Source organism: Drosophila ficusphila, unplaced genomic scaffold (assembly GCF_018152265.1).
Source record: "Drosophila ficusphila isolate 14025-0441.05 unplaced genomic scaffold, ASM1815226v1 contig_286, whole genome shotgun sequence".
Lineage (NCBI taxonomy): Eukaryota > Metazoa > Arthropoda > Insecta > Diptera > Drosophilidae > Drosophila > Drosophila ficusphila.
Window position 1 is genome coordinate 6,823,153 of NW_025064189.1, and position 19,816 is coordinate 6,842,968.

General features: G+C 44.5%; 4 protein-coding genes across 9 annotated transcripts in view; 2 read left to right on the forward strand and 2 right to left on the reverse strand.

Moving 5' to 3' along the window:
* Positions 1-6,848, reverse strand: part of LOC108100327 (neurobeachin-like protein 1) — a 33,520-nt gene extending 26,672 nt beyond the window's left edge. Inside the window, exons 1-15 of one of the 2 annotated variants that reach the window (XM_017204134.2) lie at positions 6,487-6,848; positions 5,890-6,246; positions 5,639-5,825; positions 5,474-5,562; positions 5,145-5,270; positions 4,865-5,014; positions 4,550-4,810; positions 4,174-4,496; positions 3,906-4,113; positions 3,233-3,847; positions 1,926-3,176; positions 1,267-1,867; positions 978-1,210; positions 286-913; positions 40-227 (exon numbers count right to left, since the gene is read on the reverse strand). In XM_017204134.2, coding sequence (XP_017059623.1) covers positions 40-227; positions 286-913; positions 978-1,210; positions 1,267-1,867; positions 1,926-3,176; positions 3,233-3,847; positions 3,906-4,113; positions 4,174-4,496; positions 4,550-4,810; positions 4,865-5,014; positions 5,145-5,270; positions 5,474-5,562; positions 5,639-5,825; positions 5,890-6,246; positions 6,487-6,537 — 5,268 coding nt within the window. In that variant the 5' untranslated portion in view covers positions 6,538-6,848. The remainder of the gene's footprint in view (positions 1-39; positions 228-285; positions 914-977; positions 1,211-1,266; positions 1,868-1,925; positions 3,177-3,232; positions 3,848-3,905; positions 4,114-4,173; positions 4,497-4,549; positions 4,811-4,864; positions 5,015-5,144; positions 5,271-5,473; positions 5,563-5,638; positions 5,826-5,889; positions 6,247-6,486) is intronic. The other variant, XM_017204135.2, reaches the window with a different exon arrangement.
* A 296-nt stretch (positions 6,849-7,144) lies between these two features.
* On the reverse strand, positions 7,145-12,514 carry LOC108100360 (protein tipE). Of its 4 annotated transcripts, none has more exons than XM_017204198.2 (3): positions 12,312-12,514; positions 9,179-11,396; positions 7,145-8,742 (listed from the first exon to the last, which is right to left on the reverse strand). In XM_017204198.2, the coding sequence occupies exons 2-3, from the start codon at positions 10,474-10,476 to the stop codon at positions 8,679-8,681; spliced, it is 1,362 nt and encodes a 453-aa protein (XP_017059687.1). In that variant the 5' UTR covers positions 10,477-11,396; positions 12,312-12,514; the 3' UTR covers positions 7,145-8,678. The 4 variants fall into 4 exon arrangements, with proteins under 4 accessions (XP_017059687.1, XP_017059686.1, XP_017059685.1 ...); XM_017204197.2 differs by having other exon boundaries at positions 12,230-12,514; XM_017204196.2 differs by having other exon boundaries at positions 12,179-12,514.
* Positions 12,515-15,260: 2,746 nt separating this feature from the next.
* Positions 15,261-16,115, forward strand: LOC108100363 (V-type proton ATPase subunit e). Its single transcript, XM_017204203.2, has one exon. The coding sequence runs from the start codon at positions 15,350-15,352 to the stop codon at positions 15,602-15,604; it is 255 nt and encodes an 84-aa protein (XP_017059692.1). The 5' UTR covers positions 15,261-15,349; the 3' UTR covers positions 15,605-16,115.
* Positions 16,116-16,208: 93 nt separating this feature from the next.
* LOC108100361 lies at positions 16,209-19,261 on the forward strand. 2 transcript variants are annotated; one of them, XR_001771986.2, is made up of 3 exons: positions 16,209-18,729; positions 18,803-18,846; positions 19,153-19,174. XR_001771986.2 is itself a non-coding variant. In XM_017204199.2 (2 exons), the coding sequence occupies exon 1, from the start codon at positions 17,373-17,375 to the stop codon at positions 18,717-18,719; it is 1,347 nt and encodes a 448-aa protein (XP_017059688.1). In that variant the 5' UTR covers positions 16,209-17,372; the 3' UTR covers positions 18,720-18,729; positions 19,153-19,261. The 2 variants fall into 2 exon arrangements, 1 of the variants encoding a protein (XP_017059688.1); XM_017204199.2 differs by lacking the exon at positions 18,803-18,846 and having other exon boundaries at positions 19,153-19,261.
* Positions 19,262-19,816: the final 555 nt, after the last annotated feature.

Here is a 19,816-nt window from a genome sequence, read left to right on the forward strand (position 1 = left end):
AAAACTGTTTCAGATAGATATTTAAAAGCAGGAACTTACCATGCGATCAATAAAGTTTCTCCACTTCTTGCTGGTGCTATACATTTGGAAATCATTAAAGAAGACAGGACCCGATGACGTTGAAGGAAGATCTGGGAGAGTGGACTCCAAGTTGAAGGCGAAGCGACATTTCTCCAGCAGGGCTTTCATTACAGGCATCAGAAATGAGTACTCCTCGGGATTGCCAACTAAAATAAAATTGTGTTATTGTAAAAAATGTACCCATTATCTTGTTTAAAAACCCACCTTCGATAGCATTATCCAGAGCCCTATTTATGCTATAGAGGAGATAAGATAGCTCAGCTGGATCTTCAGTAGAACGACTTTGGAGTATAGCATGCAGTTTTGCAGTCGCCATGGCCACAATTCCAGGATTCGGATGGTGTGAGCACTTTAGCAGCAGCCCTAAGCACAATCGAATCATGTCGGACCAATCGTCCGAAGATCCCTGTTGAAAGATCATCAGGGCATCAAGCAAAGCTAGCACACCGTCCAGCAGTTTGGTGGAACACTTCTTTGATTCGTCTTCGTTGGATCCTAGAACCACCAGCTCGTACACCATGCGCAGGATATGCGAGGCGTTCTCCTGGTTCACCAGCGTCTGACTTCCATGCTCCGACAGATCAAAAAGAGAAGCCTGCACAGCCATCTCAAGTATGCGAAGGCGCAGCGAGAGATGCGAGGTAATCAGCTCATTGTTCAGAGCCAACAAGTTAATGCAGCCCAGCACTTGGCCACGTTCTTGCCAGCACTGCGGATGATCGTTGGGTATTCCACGCCAGAATATATTAAAGAGCGTATTTGAGACTAGATAAACCAACTGCTCCTCGGTGTCCACATCGCCATCGGCCACAAAGTCGAAGGCAGAGGTGCTCTAAAGTGCAATATCAATATAAATAAATTAGATGAAGTACTTCTTTTCGAAAGGGTTACTTTACCTCCAGGGAGTCACTTTTCTTTGGAGGTCCGTGCGGCGATTGCGTAGAGCTGTCGGAGCTTAGAGATTCCTCCCGCTGAATCGAGGGAGTATGTGAGCCATCGGCTGTGTCCGATGAGCTGCCCAAGGTCAACGACTCGAATGTATCCTGCAGATCATGTGTGGTCTGCCGAATGACCGAGAACAAGCTGCTGGCATTCTCCACGACAGCTCCGGAAACAGACTCAGCCAGTTCTGAAATGTACAAGAATTAGTTTATTATTAGTTATGTATACTACTGATAAATTTACCCTTAATTTCACTTTCAATAACAGTGGCTGCCTCTGAAACGCTGGCCTGTATTTCATTAAGTATCAGTCCGCTGTCGCTCAACTCTTCCTGCTGTTGCTGCTGCAATTGGGCCAAGCCAATCTCCTGCTCCGAAAAAGTAATAAGATCTGCTTGGGCCAAGAAGCTGGAGTTATCCTCCAACAGAACATCCAAGTTGATGCCAAAACTGCGTCGTTTCTCTTCGTCTGGCGGCGAACTAGTGATGGGCTTGCGAATTAGCAACCTGGCAATGGACTCTTGCCATCCAGTTTGCTTGGCCATTGCGACTGTAGAGTTCTGCTTGACGAAGGTGGTCTGCAGCAGTCGTTTGGCGATCTCCAATTTCACGGGAAGATCACAGCTGCTCACATGATAGACCAGGAAAATAAGACCAGCGTAGTCTGGCTGCAGCCCCAGCATTTCATCCACCAAATGGAACAGGATCGTAGAGCTCAGGGACAATGGTGTGATGAAGGAGAAGAACCCGGGGAACATGCTCTGCTCACTGGCCTGATCATACAATCTAAGCACTTGTTTGTATTTCTGATGCACCCGCGATGTGGCCAACAATCCACTGATAAACTAAAATTTACGAGGGAAAGTTAGCATCTAAAACATATATCAAACTATTGAATTTTACCCTTATAGCTGCCTCTTGAATCTCATTAGTATAGCTTTTGTCCACGAAGAAGTTGTAGATGAGATTGGCCGACTGGGGCTCGTGCAGAAGAAGGACCATCTGGTCCTTGCAGTTCTTGCCGCGGATATAGAACGTCATCATCTCCAGGAACTCCACAAGTACCACATCCTGTCTTACAGAAGCCAGAAAAGCAATCATTGAGTTCACTTCCTTGATGTTCACTTCTTTTTGGAGGTAAAATTTAATAATGCCGAACAGCGTGGCCCGAATTGTCTTGGCGTCATCGTCGCTGATGCTGTCCGGCGTGGAGTAGTACTGGCGCACGACATCCAGGACAAACTGGACGCCATACCTTTTGCGGAAGAACTTTCTATCGTTCTTGATCATGGCACTCAGGTACTGGGCATGTCCCAAGGTGATTTGGAACTGAAGCCTCGACCAGATGGCGAAATCGAACACAATGTGAGCGTACAATGCATCCAGCAGCTGCCCGCCTGCCTCTGCCTTGTGTCCTTGCAAGGACTCCATCAGCAGATGGGTGGCCATTAGGGCATTCACATCGAACAGAGCCGGCGGACAGCGTTGGAGCATTGTGCCCACAATGGCCAGACATTCGCTACTCAGCAGCTGCTCCTGGTTCGTCTCGTGTTCGTGGGTAAGGTAGCGCAACAAACAGAGGAAGCTGGCCAACGGGTGCTGCAGCATCTTCCACTCGGTGTACGAATTCGAGGATAACATCTCCCAGTCGGTGAACTCCTCAGCCGAGGGCGTCGGAGCGCAGGACAAGGATTCCTCGCTGACGCTGCCAATCGATAAGTCTGCTGTGTGATCCGAAGTCACCAATCTATGCAGAATGGGCAGAATAGCGCTGATGCCTCCTATACTGTTGATTGTCTCCTGGATCTTCACTATCTTGCAGTGTTGAGCATTTATTCTTCCCGGAAACTTCCCGCCTGGAATGAGATCCTGGCAAGTTCCATGCCACACAGCTCCTGGGGCGTAGCAGAAAACGAAGCGAGAGTTGAGTTCTAGGAGGTCATTGTCTTGCGAGAAGATCGAACTGAAATTTGCGCCCGCATCGAAGATGGTCTTTAAACTGGTGGTGGGATCCGCTAGCAGCACTCCGCCCAGATGACCATTCAGACATGTTTGCTCTCCAAAAACAGTATCCTGCATTCCGATGGGAAAGTTCTTAACGTTAGGATCGAACGCAGTCTGAGTGCGCATGGGCAGGGTGAAGTAGTTGGATACCTAAAACGATAAATTATTTAATTAATTATTTATTTTAGTCTTTTTATGATTCTTACGTTTGCGGAGAGAGTACGTTCCAGGAGACTGGGCAGCATTCCCCTGTAGCCACTGGATCCGCTTTCCTGGGATGAGGACCGGGGCATAATTCCAGTCCTGGCCACCTCGCTTTGTTGTGGTGGCGCAACCACAGCTCCAATCGAGCACACCGTAAAAGGTTCATTAACTGCCTGAACTTTTAGTGTGGCACTGAGTTTCTGAACAAAATCCACATAGATGTTGATTTGACTGTAGGAAAATGGCCGCTTTGGAGGAGTGATGGCCACTGTTAAGTAATGCCACTGGCCGTCCATCAGCGTCTTGGTGGCTGTGGATGATGTGAGATACTCCCGCCTCGTCAAAGCAGCCACCACAACATTTCCATTTGGCTGGACAAAGACCTCGAATCCACTGCCACTGACTGTTTGCAGAGTGAGCAGCATGCGACGACTGGTAGACTGATCCTTCAGCTGATTAAAGCGCACTAGGATGTGGAAGATGAAACCGTACGAGCCGGAAATTGTCCAGTTTCGAATGTCTGGCACGAGTATCCCATCCGTGGGCTGCTCAATGGAAAAGTACTGTGCGCAAGAGTTGCTGCCCCTTAAGCTCTGCAGAGCGATAACCACAAGAGTCTAAAGGAAAGTTACAGATTAGTAACAAGTTTGAATAAGTATAGGTAGTGAGTTTTACCTGCTGCAGTTGCTTGTGCTGTGGAAATTTAGTTCCCTGTCGCAAAAGCGCGAAGATGCACTTCAGCTCCGCAGGCACTATACTGAGCTTGCTTAGTTCCTCTATCAGCTTGATGAGATTCTGGACACAGTTCTCGGCCAGAGATTCCGCTTTCAGAAGACATCCACATACAGCCTTGATAATTTGACTACCACACGCCACAGATTTTCTGTTAAATTAGCAATAATGTAATGGAACAAATTATTAAGCCAAAAATCACGCTACTTACGTTCCATAGTTGTCGGTGCAGCCCTTGAGCACTAGATTAGTCACATGAAGCTGTTCCTGCTCCTGAAGCGTTGGCACCCAATTGAGCAACTGCAGCATTACCTCTGGTAGCAGCAACAAGTGTCCACTTTCATCGTATCCCAGCAAGAAGCAAGTGTCCAGCAAAGTCTCTGTTGGATTTCCGAACTCTTGCAAACTGCAGAAGAGCCTCTCAATACGCTCTCCCTGACGCAACTGGGCAGCGAATTGCGGAGAGTGGCGCGTTAAAGTGGCCAAAGCCTCCATGGAGCTGCACAGGGAGCTCGAGTGGCTGATGTTCCAGGGCTAAACAAAAAGGTACATAAGTATGGAACTTTTAAGAATATTCGCAGGCTTACCTTAATAACCTTTGGCAGATTGGTGAGTAGTTCCAGTAGATTGGAATCAGTTATTGCTTCACTAACACCGGCATCGCCAGCCACAAATAATTTCACAGCCGCCACAGTGGAGGAAAGAGCAGCCATGTCGATAGCCACATCCTGGTCAGCATCGCTGGCTATATCGAAGTTGGCATCCCCGCTCTCAAAGTGTTTGGTGGCCAGCAGCTCTTGCAGAGCATCACAATAGAGTTGAACTAACGTAACTAGGTCTATTTGGCGCTGTTTAGGTGAAATTATTATTAGATTGTAAATCTGATATGGCTAGTTACTCACTTCTTCAGGACTAGATTTTTGCAGCACAATTACCATGAGGGCATAGCATTGCAGGGCAACGCGACGCAGATCGTTGGCACTCTCCCACTGCCGCAGGATGCTCATGGTGATGGACACCGTGGCTGGGCAAATGGCCTTCATGCCATTGCGCTGCGCGGACCAAAATCACCATTATACGGGTTGATATTTAACACGATCGTGGGACAGACAAGCAATGGCATGCACGGACAAAGGTTAGGGAACAACAATGATCGGGACAACAGATGGTTTCACCACTCACCAAGTTATCACAGTCTAGCAGCCCATCACCCGAGCAGGGGGCAAGTGAAGAAGTGGTTAGAGCGTTAGTATTTCTATTTGTCAGGGTCGATGTCGAGTTTAGAGACTTCTGCACTTTCATTTGCAGCTGGACGGGATCCAGCCACATCAACGAAACACGAAATGAAACAAAAGTGGACATGGAAACAGAATGATAGAGCTCTAATGAACATTAATAGCGAAAGCAGTGAGCAGAAAGGAAAGCTGTCAGGGAGTGAGGTTAATAATTAAACGGTTTTCGAGATAGAAAGGACTACACAGGAGGGGACTGGAGACGCTTTCTGGCGCTACCTGCGAGCCGCAAATCACAGCACCCAGGATGTTCAGCAGACTTTCGCCTATTTCCGCATATCGGATGAGTTTCTCCTCCTGAAAGCAATCTGCAAGGTAAATCATTTTGTTATTAAACAATTAAGCACTACATTGAAGGTTCCTAAATAATGGATTTTATCTTACCATATATAAAGGGTACAATTTCTACATGAACCGAGTGGGGCTTATAGGAAAGACGACTATAATCTGCCGACTGGCCTCGTACAAAGCTTCTCCACGTAAGATACGGATCGTACATGACCTCCAGGAAAGCAGAGAAGCTGCTAAACAGATGGCTTATAGCCGGCACAGCTTGAGGAAGCTCCATTTGCTGTAATAATAAAAAAAGACAATTTTTTATCGAACATAATAATGGGCTCAAGAGGTCTACTTACTTGCTTAAACACCCTTGAGAGTATGGCGATCAGATTTGGCTTGTACTCGTACTTAATGATGGCCAGGATGTTATCAAAGTGTCGGCACACAATCACCAGACAGTCGACGAGTATGGCTACCTCTTCGATGGCCTCATCCTCCAACTTTCCTTCCGTTTCACAAGAATCTCTGGCCACAATAATGAACTTGCCGATGGCGGGCAGTAGTTCATCCGGCAGGCGACCCAAATGGGGGCCACTATCCGGTTGAACTTCATTCCACATTGGGCAGTCCTCTGCCTTGAAGTCCAGCTGCAACTGGCTCCTCCAAATGGCCACAAAACGGGCCACAAATTGCCGGAAATGGGTTTCATCGTTCTGTAAGGAAGAGAGAGAGCGAAAGAGAAGGCAGGATTTAGCTCGAGCCTGTCTGGGATTATATAATCATTACACTGTTTACACAACTTCAAGAGCTGATAAACAATTGCTTTTTGTTTTGCGGTGACTAATGCTTTAAACATTTTGCGGCCGCCCCCGCATTCGGAGCAACGCCCCCACTCCCTCCACACAAACAATTCCACTTCTTATCACTCAGTTTACTTCAAAATAAAACCTCACCTTTGTCGTGTACTGCACCCACAGGTTATATATATCCTTCTTATTGTCCATCGTCGTGTTTTCCCTGCAATTAGCTCAGCTGAACGGCATTTGTTAACTACTAATTGAGTTTTTCCCCTCGGCAAATTATTTGTTTACAAAAAAAATTTTTTGCCGACGATGAGAGTCGGAGATACACAGCCCAGTTTTTACTCTATTTCGGCGTTTTTTTCCGCGTTTCTTTGTGGAATCGCGTGTCAATATAGTTAAGGTTGTTGCGTAAATTGAATTAATAAGCCGTGATTATGTTTTAAGCACATTTACAAGAACTTTTCGGGTAAATTTTCACATTGCTGGGCACAGGTGAAAACTGCAACAGCTGATTGCTTCTTCTTCCATGCTATTCACTACTCCTTGGCAGTGCTGCAAAGTGCGCGGGTAAACTGAGTTGGAAGGCGCCAAACTTCAAATATTTCTTATTGGCAATAACATTATAACGTTATGTATAAAAAAAATTTTTGATTGGTTAATCAATATTTTAAAAAATCATTCAGACACTTTTAATCTCATCAATTATTTTTATAAGTTAGTTTATTTTTAGTTTTACACATGTAAAAATAATGCAGTGATCTTTTGTGTCTCAAAACCCCTTCTTATAATCCAAAGTAAAACTGCCAAGTTTTTTAGGCTGCTAAATGCGTATTTATTTCGAGATTTTCATGTATTTGGTTTCAATTCTAGTAGCATTTTGTTATTTGTTTGTCTGTTTTACATGATATTAGCTAATAGTTGCGCTTCTGTTTCGCTTGTCATTGCTTGATTCTCGTTAACTATCTCCAACTGTCGTTAAAAACAAACGATTTTCTGTGTAGTTCTTTGCCGCCTATCATTGATACATTATGCGCAAAAGTGCAGTTTATTGATGCGGATGCGGATGCTGATGCGGATGCTTCTATATGCCTAGGCATCGAATTTTGAGATTATTCGCCTTCGATTTTAGAAATGTCTTGGTTTTCGGTTTTGTTTGTAATATAAAAAGGAAACGTTATTTTATATTTAATTTCAGACCTAAATTATTAAGATTTAATGCAATATTTTATTTGTAAGTTTTAATTGAATAGCTTGAACCATTTGTAGGACCTATAAATATTCATTATCCGTTAATAATCTTAATAAAATAAATATGTAGAAGAAAAATCTTATGCCTCCGTTTCAGTTAGTTAAAGCTGTGAGTTTTTATCCGCATTAATTTGAAGGATAACAATTGTTAGTTAATTTACGGTAATTTAATTTTAATTTAATTTAATTTACTTCAAATATAGGCATTCGACTTGCTTTCGTTTATCATTACGTTTAAATTAAGTACACGATGCGTTCGGTCGTTAAATTTAATTCTGTTTTTGGTGTCGAGTGTTTCTCGCATGTGTTTTACGGTTTGCAGCACTTGAATGGGCATTACAATATTTAAAAAACCTCAGCGCCTCGATTTATCGATTTGTAAATAAGTTGCGCGCTTCGTTTGTTTTGCTTTTATTTGCTTTATTTGGATTTTTGTTGTTTTTTTCTTTTTTGGGCATGGGTAGTGTGTAGTTGTTGTGTTACTGCCTCGAGACGACGACGATTGTTGCGAATAGAAAAATAATTCAAGTAAATATTTGTATATGCGTGTATAAGTATTATAGTTTTCCTCTAGGTATATGAATAGCACTCCATGCTCGAGTTTTGCGGCCTATGTTTATTGTATTTGTACCAATCGCCTAAGATGTGGCATTATCCGTCCATCCTCCAGATATCAGATACTGTGCAGATACTAATGCCCGTGTTGCAATTTTGAGTGGGTGTGGCAGTCCGGAGTTACTCCGGTTATCTAGCGTGCTTTATGTGGGTGAGTGTGGGTGTGTCTGAGTAGCTAGTTCATAAGGTAAATATAATCTATCATAGTTCTTTTAGGTGCCGCTAACAGCTCTGAAGGTATTCAGGTTCGGTCGCATTCTCTGCGTTGTTGTCGATTGTTTCGGGTAGAAATACTTGGGGTTATCGCTTTTCGGTTTTGGATTCCTTTTTTTTTTTTTTGTTTTGTTTTGGGTTGGCTCTCTGCTCCGAAGATCTCCGCCTGCTCCATGGTCCGTTGTCCGCTCGGCGGCCTACGAGTCCAGCAGCGGCTCATTTTCCGAATCGGAATCTAACATTTTCCAGACCATGCGCCTGACGTTTCAGACTGCCGCCGTCGGCCCAGGAGGAGTTGAGATACTCGTCGTCATCGTCTTGCTCAAGTTTCTGTAAAGAATATTGGAGAACAATTTAGTTTAGGAGCCGAGAAGTTTTTTTTAAATATTATTGCTAAAATGTGGCCCGATTTGATTATTTGTTTGATTTATGTACAATTTCTGTGATTTTTTTGTTTTGCCCATGAATGTATGCTACAAAATATTATCAATGAACGTATACGTAATAAAGACTAATATCCAGTATACGCCGTGTGTACTCTGCAGGTATTTGTAGGGCTGCAAAAAAGGTTCTGCTAAAAATAGAAAAAGTCCTACGATCCTTAAAAATAGAAACACGAAATTATATAAAACAATTGTTTAAATAAGTATTTTAAGTATCTCAAGTTGACACAAAAGATTTTTGTTTGCTTTGTTAAGAAGGAGCAAACGAAAATACAAACAAACGACCAACTGAATGGTCCTAATCTCAAATCCTTCAGCCTTACCCTTGCACTGAGTTGGACGTGGAGATAACTCCGTTTTCCAGCGAGTCCCTGGACAGCTCGTCGGCCATCTGGACCTTTAGCTGGTGGCCGAACGAGTTGATCTCCGAGTTGGGCGTCATCTGCGATCCCGCCGGACTCTGTGCAATGTAGGGACCCGGCGTGGTCACCGATCCACCCTGCGATATGGAGGCGGTCATGCCGGGACCTCCGTTCGGCAGAACACCCTCCAGACAACTGTCGTTCGTGGTGGAGTCCATGTTGATGATCTGGCTGCCGGCCACGTTGTCCGCCAGCACGGCGCCATCACTGTCGTCCACCGCATCGATGTCGTCGATGTCCATGTCCTCGGCGTTCTTGTCCAGCGGCGCCGTCTCCTCGTCCTCGTTGTAGATCTTGAAGTAGGCGTACGTCAAGTAGATCACCGAGATGATGAACGAGGGTATGGGAATGGCCATCGAGTAGACCAGGTTTAGCGTGTTCTGCCAGTAGTCCAGGTCGCTGATTACCAGGCTGGGATCCACTCGCGAGTAGTAGCAGGGGAACTTCATGCCGATCTTGGTGTACCGCTTCAGCCAGATGGTGCAGTTGAGCATGGGTGGATAGCCACATCCCTTGACGTTCGGAAAGAGCCGGGCTCCCACATAGTAGTACATGGAGCGATTGCCCATCAGGCCCTCATTCAGCTCGGAGATCTCGTCGAAGGGTCTCCGCTCATCCGGAATGAGGGTGCCCGAGGCACTTAATCCCCGCGTGTCCTCCGAGTCCTCGATGAGGTAGCCATTGGAGCCGTCGGCATCCCCGAAGTTCAGCTGCTCCAGTCGCCCGCCACTCAGATCGATATCGAATCCCCCCGTGCCGCCGCCCAGGTTATCGTACTCGTAGTCGCTTCTCAGCGCCCGCTCGTATCGATCCGTTCGCTTGACTGGCGGCAGGATGCGCTCCGACTCCTTCAGGTTGATGTGGTACTCCGTGAAGTTGAACTCATCTGTGTAATTGTACAGATTGAGGCGGTAGTTCACCCGGATCTGGGTGCAGGTGTAGATGTCCTTGGTGCAGCCCTCGCGGCAGGACGACCACGAGCAGTTCTTGGCCCCGTAGTAGATCTCCGTGTCGTACGTTTCGCAGAGCGCCGGCACCTCCTCGAACTGCATGAAGATCGTGGTGAAGGCGGGCTCAATAACGAAGGGCACCAGGAACAGGAAGGCGAACAGGCTGAAGGTCCCCAGCAGGATGAAGAAGGCGGTGGTGTAGAACAGCAGCTTCTCCTTGCCGGTGCGCTTGTCCTGTTCGTCTCCCATTATTTAGCTCGATTTTGGTCGGGTTTAGTCTACTGTATATATAATATATATCTTCTTGATTTTTGATTTCCTTTATTTTTAGGCGCAGGTCTGGCGGTGGCGGCGGCGGAGCAGAGCGGCGATTAGTAGTGCTGTTTAAACTTAGCTTACAATTGCGGCGATTATTAATCCGATAACGATAACTAAGAGCTAGATTACGATTACGGTGCAAGTTATATCACAGGGAGAGTTCGATTTCTCGTTTCGTTTGCTTTTGCTTTTGCTTTCGCTTCTGCTTTTGCTTTTGCTTCTTTTTCTTTGGTTGCCTGGCTGTCCGGTGTCCCGTTATCTCGCACATTGCCGACTTTTGCAGGGAGGCTCCTGCATTTTTGTGCTTGGCATCGTCACCATCAGCGTCTCTCACTCTCGATTAGGCCTAAATACCTAAATACTCCACGGAGTCCCACGCATTATCCTGCATCCTTAAATCCTTTTTATCCTGGCAGTGTGAGGGGGGAGGTTCGGCATCAAAACCTTTGCTAATTGCTTTATTCGTCCCAATGGAGATGTTTCGTCAACATCAGCACGTTGCAGTCCTTTAGCTTTCGCCTGATTTAGCTGCTTCTTGATTATTTTATGACTGCGGCAAAGCAGGATATACGTGCGTGTGTAAGTGAGCGTGTGTCAGTGTGTGCTTGTGTGTGTCGTATCCTGTGTGTTTGTTTGGCCTGCCAATGGCCAGTTTTTGAGGTCTCTCTCTCCGCTGTTTTCGACTCACTTTACATTTACATTCTTTAAATGTCTTGTAGTAAAAAAAAGAATGCTGGACGGACAGTTTTGTTTTTATTTTTTCACTTTGCTTTGCTTTGGCTATTTCTCGCGCTCTCTCGCTCTCTTTTTGTTATCCTTGTTATATCCTTGCCACGTGCAGTTCACAAGAGCTGTAAGAGAGTGTGTGCGGTGAGTGCGTGCGTGTGTGCGAGTTTTAAAATACCGTTAGGCCGCGCTTTGCCCGTTAATGCGTGCTATATGTTTTTTTTTTTTTGAAGCCCAGAAAGGTGACGATGGTTATTTTTATGTAACCTCGAGTGTTACGAAACGGAAACACGCGGCACGGCACCAATGAGCCCAACCAGTCGCGTTTAAATAATAAAACTCCTTCGATGCATTTGTGGGTTGAGCGGGGTAAGGGGGAGGGGGAGACTGAGCGGAGCCACATGTAATTTTCAATTCATTTGGCACGCTTTCACTCACACAAGCACCAGCACACAAATACTGGAAACAGGCCGTGCACATGCAAGCAAGAACCCCACTCCCTCCAAACTCTCACACTTCGAGACGGGAAACTCACACGTACACAGAGCCGTAGGAGCAAGGGGTGTTGGGAAGGGAAGGGAACAGAGAGAGAGAATGCCAGCTCCAATCGAAATTATGCGGCAAAGGACCACCCGAAGAAGGAGTGAGTGAGTGGGCTAGAAAAGAGCCACTTCTTGTGCCAAGCACGAAACGATTTTTTAGTGGAAAGATTTCTCGCCCCCTTTTTTTGGAGATCAATTAAATGTAGTTGAGCTACAATATATTTCTCAGGTGCTGTGGTGTGGGACCCACTTTGTACCCCATCCTTTTTGAGGCTCTTGTGACGTAGAGTTGCGTGCTCCCCTTTTACGTCTGTGAGTGTGTGTGTGTGTGTGTGTGGTCGACTTGCGACTGTGTGTGTGTTTACTCAAGGTTCAGGTTACGCGGTGAAACACGATGACAACGGAACGAGGATTACGCATTTTCAATCACAAATCACCAGCACATTTGCTTTATTTTTTATTTCGGGTTACCACTGTTTACAGTGGAACAATGGTGACCTGATTGCGCACGGGGTCAAAAGTTGCTAACGCTAAATGAGTGCCACATTCACGCTCCACATAATTTTTTTCGTGGCATTTTTGAACTTCTTGCGTTTCTTGTCTTGGTGGCAACAATAGAGCAGAGCGACAACGGCAACGACGGCGACAACCAAAAGGAGCAAGGCGACAACACGACGGCTGAACTCTTCAGCGAAAGGACTGCCTGCCACTGGCAACGCTGCAGCGGAATTAAGGGCCCTAGTCCGAAATGGAGCTTCGGAGCGGAGCTTTCGCCTGCACCGCCAACAAGCTTGGGTTCCCAGGGTTCCCCTTTTGGCCAATTACTTGCCAGATCTAGCTACTTTGACAAAGAATGTGCTATTGAGGGTATTTAAGGGGGGAAATACAATTAGAAGGCCTGAAATGAGGGCTATCTTTGGGAGTGGATTGCAAGTAGAGTATTAAATGAATCTAAGTGATTCTTTTTGCATGTTATTGGGTAATTATTGAGCAATAAAAATCAGTCAAGTTTTTTTGAAAAATATTGTAATTAAGCCCATTTATGATCAATAATGTGGAGTCGTGTTTTTAGGGAAGGACTTTGCGCCGTGCAGTCTCCAGGTCCAGGATCACGACTTAAACAAAAAACAGCAACTGGGCTTTAAACTTAAAGGTACAGCGCACACCATGAATTAAACCATATTTAAAAAAAATTATTTTTCCATTATAAAATTTTAGGTTAAAAAAAAATTTCAAAAATAACGATTTTTTTTTAGTTTGATTGTAAAAAAAACATGTTATAACAAACAAATATGAAAAACCGTTATATTCATGGTGTGGAGAATTTAATTTCAAACATAATGCAAAAAACCGCATTCGATTAAAATAAAATCTCTGACCTGTACATTGCACGGCGACTTTGAAAACACGACTTTTCAGGAGAAGCGTTTAAAGTTTACTTTTGTGCATGTCCGCCATATGACACACCCTCACTAAATTGCGTATAACTCTGAAAATAAGTACCGGACGGCTTTATGCTTTTAAAGGCGTACTCCCAGATATATTTGGAGTACATTAAGCCAAAAAAAATTTTTCGAAAAAAAAAAAATTTCTAATTGTATTTCCCCCCTTAAAGCAGTAGTTTTAGCTTATAAAGCCACTTTTGGACTTAGCTTAGCTATTTCAAGCAAAAACAGTGCCTATATTTTTGATGTACTGTGCGCTTCTTGGTTGTGCAGGAATTTCTTTGATAAACCATTTGTCATGCAAAGCACGTATAACTTGTATCTACGATAGAAAAACTAAACGACAAGGCACGCATTTGCACAATAATTTGGCTGCGTTATATGGACTATTTTTTATAGGTCTATGCAAACAACTTTTGAAAATTTTGTTGGCTTTAAAACTTTTTTCATTTTAACAATTAAATTTAACCATTATTAGATACTGGCCACAGTTATTGGAAGATCGATCCATTTTATCCTAACAATAATCATTTAATAAATAAAAAAAAACAGTACCAATTAAATAATTTATACGAAGAAATAATTTATGAATTTGTTTTCAGTAAATAAAATATACTTTTAGCAAAAAATGTACTTATTTTTAAACCTTTTTCATTTCGGCATCCCTATGTAAAAGCTCTCTCGCTCCCATTCTCCCGCTGGGAGCAACAGCGGCCAGCGATGACGTAAAGCCAGTCGGCGCAGGCGCCCGGGGATCCCCGCCAGAATGAGAGGAGTCCTTTGGACGAAAGCTGAGAAGTGTCAGAAGTGGCGTAAACAGCAGGGAAACGTAACGAGTTCGCCTGTTTGGAATTTTCTCGGCTCGCCCAGCCACGGGGAAATGGTGGAAAAGTGCAGAAACGCAGCATTTGTGGCACTTGGTTAGCTAAGGATCAAAAAGGAGACTCGATATATCGCAGTTATTCGTCGAGGAGTGAGCCATGTGCGGGTTATGAAACGATTTTAATGGCACACTGTGCAACTGTGACTGCGATTGCTGCAAGTGTATTGGTGTGGTTAACCTGCCCCTTTCACGCCCACTGCCCCCTCGTTCCCTCGTCCGCGTGTGCGTGTGTCCCAGAGGCAGGAACGTAAATAAACCTGAACACTCTCGAGAAGCTGAAAAACATCCATAATTTACATGTGAGTACTGCTGCGGCCCCAGAATTTCGATCCGAAATGGTAATCGCACACAGATCCTTCGATGACCCTCAAAATCGTTGCCTGCTTTTAAGCGCATTCCCATTGATTGGCATGCAACTAGAATTCCTACCCGTTGCCATTGATTATTCCATTTGGCCTGTGATAAAAACAAAAGTGGAGCGTGACCAAGTGGTGGTGACGAGTAGAAAGACACTTTGTAGCCAACTTTGTGATACCCCTTAGTCTTATTGTCCCCTTAGTCCACTTTGATGACACCCTAACTTCCCTTAGTCAACATTTTACCACTTAAGAGTGGGTCAAATTTCTATAAATATTCCCCTTATACTTCGATTAAATACGTCATTCGTTCCCAGTTTTATAAATTTTTAATACGTTCCTCATAGGAACACGAAACTTCTTCTAAGAACATAGATTCACAGATAGTAAAAGGAATTCTTAATTTATGTTATACTAAGTTAGCATTGAAATATTTAATAGGTCAGCACCAAAAATAACCACTTTAAAATGACGGCATTAGTAAACCACACATATAGTGCCTTTAAACATTGGGATACTTTAAATTGGAAGATTTTAATTTTTTAACTCATGCACTTAAAAAAAATTATCTGAATATTCTTTATGACTACTCGTATTTTATTTTAATCTAAAAAAAGGTGTCGAAATTTTTTTTGGATAAGTCGCTTAAAAAATAAAAATGTATAAAATAAAAATTAAGCCGCCAAACCAACTGTTGACCAGTGTTGGAAAATTCAACCTTGTGTTGCTCGTCGTTCGAGAGTTGTGGATTTTTGTGAAACGCGTTAGTATATTTTGACAGCACAGATGATTAATAAAAACAGAATTTAATTTTACGAAAAAAGGAAAGTTAAGCACAAAAAAGGAGTTGCCATGGAAGCTTTCCTGATGATCTTGTTTTTTACCGCCTTCTGGGCGGCGGTGGCCAAGTTTGGACCCATCCTGGTGACCAAGGGACCCCAGGATGATTTGGTTCGCTGCATTTTCCTGTTGACCGCCGTTGTTTGCTGGCTTTTCTGGCTCTGTTGCTATTTGGCGCAATTAAATCCGCTCCTGGGGCCAAAACTCAGAGGAAACGCCGTGAGGATCATCGCCTCGTCCTGGGGAAATCCCATCAAGGATGGATAAAGGGATTTCTACAAATCCCACACATACTTAGTTAATCTCTGACGGAAGCAGCTTCTCCGGATCCGCAGCCACATCACACAAGATGAATACCACGGACACCATAGCTTCTGCTAAACTTTTTTGTACTTTAACGCTGACATGCTGATAAGGTTGGGCTGTCCTATCTTCAGAAACGCCCTGCTATTTCCAAACTAACAACATTAACCAATTGAAATTGTACACTCCCACCCCCAGAAGATCTTTTTAATACCTCAACATTTGTTATCAAAATATCTCACTTATGTACCTACTGCGGTTTACAACTCCAATAATTGCTTTTTTTTTTAGCAATATGTTTTGTTTTTATGCACTTATTTGCAAATTAACATCTTAACATCTTAACATCTTTGGATCCTAAATCCGTTGAACAGATTATGATGAACCTTTGGTTTTCCGTTTTGTAGATTATTGTACTAATCAGTCATTGTTTTTGTGATCTAGTTATCGGCAAATATAGACAAATTTATGTAAATTTTTATGTTTTTTATTATCATTTTACTATCAATCATTATGATTTACACCAAAAGCCTAGAAGCCATTATGAGTGGGAAAATATGAATCAAGCAAGTATGGAGAAAAAAAAACCTTTCAATGAAAAGATGACTCCAAATTTTTTTTATGTTTTAAATTTAAATAATGCAAATCAAACTGTTATTCGTTGTTCAAAGCATGACACACTTCATTTAAGCACTCAACGTCAACTATTTTAAAGTGAAAATAAGCAGTCACAATTATATTTTTAAACAGGGCTATTAATATAAGAAGGCCTGAGGAATGATACCCATAACTAGAGCAAACACAAAGCCACCGCCACATGGCGTCGGTGCACTTGCACTCTTGGCCATGTGGAGGCCGACTTAATCAATGGAAACGCTCGCTAGGAATGGGAAGCGATTGGAGCCAGTTTGGCGAGCGTAGGCGGGGATTGGGGGTTAGGGGTTTGGGGCACAGAGATGCCCATAGATGTGTGCCAGCTCTTTTCCACCAGTGTGTGAATGCGGAACTATTGATTTTGCAATAAAAGTGCGCGCGCAGAACCGAGATTTGTGCCAAAAGCGAGAGCAGAAAATTCACGAGACCCGCCACGATATATGGCATGTTGTCGGCGGTCAGTGAGGAGAACCGGAGAGCTGGAAAACCCGCAGAGACCCACACGGAGCCGAACTGAATGCAGTCGCCAGCGAGGAGCAGAAAGCCTTGGGTCACGAGCCAGCTGCCAGTAACTCGAAGGGAAAAAATAATTACCACAAAATAGCACTGCTCAAGAATTAACAACTAATTATAGATAAATTAAAAATAACCAGGAGTGACACGTTTAAAGAAGTAAAAAGGACATCGGAGGAGTGGTTTTTGGTGCGAATTCCCCGGACAGCACGTGATGCAACTGTTTAGTGATTAAAGTGAATTTCTGTGGGGTCAGCAGGCCAAAAATCGATAGCTTTGCTATCCAAAAAGGAGAAAAAACGTGCCCTCCAGCTGGAAACGTGCGCAGCCTGCAAAGTTTTCATCCGGCCCAAAGGAAAAGTCAGAGGAAAATCTCAACCTACGCAGGGTTATATAACACAACATACAACGCCGCCCACGCAATTTTGCAGCTAAATCGATAGACTAAAAACCGACATGACGAGCTTCTAATTGGATTGCACGCGAGGGATTAACCAGTGGGCTTTCAGAACCTTTCAATTAAGAACCAAGTAAATTACAGGGTAACCAAGGGCCATCCGCGGAGATGGGCAAGAAGAAGGTGCCCGTTGAGGACCTGGTCGTCCCGCCGCAGGACACTCGAATATGCGGCACCATATGCATTTGCCAGATGACCCTGGTCCTGAGCTCCGTGGCTCTGGTCTATCTCACGGTGGCCATATACATGCCATCCACGCGGGCCTTCAAAAGCGGCATCGATCCCACTCCGGTGATGTGCACCACCACGCGAGCGGTGAACAAGGATAACTGCGAGTGGGGCAGCTGTGGAGAGTGGTGCCTGAGCAAAACCTCCGGCGCCTGCATCCAGATCTACGTGAACCTCCGCAGCAACGGAAGCAATCTCATATTTCAGAATTGCACTAATTCCGCCAATAAAACCTGTTATGGCATCGATCAGGATCGAGCGGATAAAGCTCGTTGCATAAATGACGAGTGCAAGAACCTCACGGGTACTTTCAACTGCACTGCTGGTCAGTGCTTGAACATCACGGATGCCTTTGAGTGCGTCTTCCACAACAGCGATGCACCAGTCAAATGCTCCGGCAGGCGGGGCAAAATCAACTGCATGGACATCAGTGGCTTGTACTCCTGCAGTCGCGGAACTTGCCGCAAAATAAGGACTCCCTACAACTGCGATAGGAGGTGTGTGGACATCCCGACCCGGAACAAGAACGTGGTGGTTCTCAGCGGGGATAAGGTGTATTTATCCCAATGTCAGAATGCCATAAATGCCGAAACCTTAGAGGAAGTCTGGAACGAGTCTAATGATAATGTAGCCATGACCTCGTGCTACTTCATCAAGAACACCTCGGATCAGGTGGATGCGGTGGACTGCATCAATGGTTCGACCTTGGAGCACAATATGCTCAGCGATCTGACCAACTTCACATATCTGAGCCACCTGCATGTCTCGGTGGCCACTCCGGTGCCGGAGATAGCACCTCCCGATGTGGATCTGACCATCTCCAACGAGTCCAAGCTGATGATCAATCTGGAGGGGTGCGTCAACACCCTGATGGACGAGTGCAAAGAGTTCCTGAAGGACTTCGGTCGGGATGGCAGTGACCACAACGCCAGGGCACGATTCCCGTGCTTCTACTCGCCGGGCAAGAAAGACGTGGTGGTGGCCCGCTTCGACCTGGAGGTCACCTACCGTCAGTTTGTGTTCGCCTCGGTCGTGCCATCGGTTCTCTTTGTGGTCTCCTGCTCGATCCTGATCATGTGTCAGACCACCGTCTACGTGGGCGATGATGCCAAGATGCGGTTCAAGGGCTGTGTGGACACGGAGACGGTCCTCAACAAGAACAACGTGGGTGCTCCCACCAACGGCGACATGGGCGGGGGCGGCGGCGATGAGGTTATGGCCCTATGAGATCCGTCACGTAAGCTCTATATAATACCTCGCTCTGTTTTTTGGGATCTTGAATTTTAATGTATTTCTCTAATGACTTGCAGTCTTTGCGGTAGCCCACATGTGAAAGGTCTACCAGGTGTTCTAGGTCTCTGAATGATCTTCTTCTGAAACCTTTACTATAGAGTTCCATAACAAATAGATCAGTTTATAGAAAATTCCTAATAATAGGTTGTTAGAGCAGAATTTACATTCCCAATATTTATTCTTTCCTTGAGAAGACTCCTAAGCCAGAAAATACAATACAACTATATTTAGAAGACCGAATAGTTTAGTCAAACAATCCATTATACTTTGTTTATACAACTTAGTTCCCAATATAAAGTGATGATTTTTATTTTACCCTGAATTCTATAAAATAAAACACCCTAACTTACAGTCGAATATTTTACAGGCATTCCTCTGCTCCAGGAAGACAGCCCAACACACCAGACGGGAGTCTTCGCTTTGCAATAATTGGAGTTTGGGCACCAGCTGAAGTCAGAACACAATCGAGCAACTTGAAATTCTTTGTAATCCTTCCATCGAACTTTTGACACTGCTACACTAAAACACACAGAGACACAGGACCACACCTCAGAGGCTTGCAAGGACACTCCTGAGTTGAACAGTTGAACAAACTCAAACAGAAACCGAAAACGTACATCCCATGCGAGGCGCTTGACTTTCTCAAGATACGACGATCTGACAGATCTGAAGACAATATTAGTATAATTTTCGACTGTTTAGTTGAGCAATTTTTTTGGGACTTGGGCCAGAGGCTGCAGGAATTGTAGGATAGCGAGAGACTTAAGGGCAGAGCGAGAGGTTTATACATTTAAAATATTTGCTATTATGGAACTTAGTTTTATTTAGGGAGTAAATGCACAGACACACCCCAAATGCACAGCACACACACAAAGATACACCCACACACACGACACCAGAATCGGCTGAAGATATAGAGGATATATTGAACCAGGTTCAATCACCGGGAGAGAGGGCAGAGAAATTCAAAAATGGCTTAGAGTGAGGGATGCGTGATCAAAAATCTAAAAGAAAATCTCGTAACGACAACA

What these genes read in the sequence shown, in the direction of transcription:
- LOC108100360 (XM_017204198.2), bottom strand. Translation starts at nt 10,476, where the DNA reads ATGGGAGACGAACAGGACAAGCGCACCGGCAAGGAGAAGCTGCTGTTC. An exon ending in ACGTCCAACTCAGTGCAAGG is followed by an intron (nt 8,743 to 9,178) that starts GTAAGGCTGAAG and finishes TATTCTTTACAG; the next exon opens with AAACTTGAGCAAGACGATGA.
- LOC108100363 (XM_017204203.2), top strand. Translation starts at nt 15,350, where the DNA reads ATGGAAGCTTTCCTGATGATCTTGTTTTTTACCGCCTTCTGGGCGGCG.
- LOC108100361 (XM_017204199.2), top strand. Translation starts at nt 17,373, where the DNA reads ATGGGCAAGAAGAAGGTGCCCGTTGAGGACCTGGTCGTCCCGCCGCAG.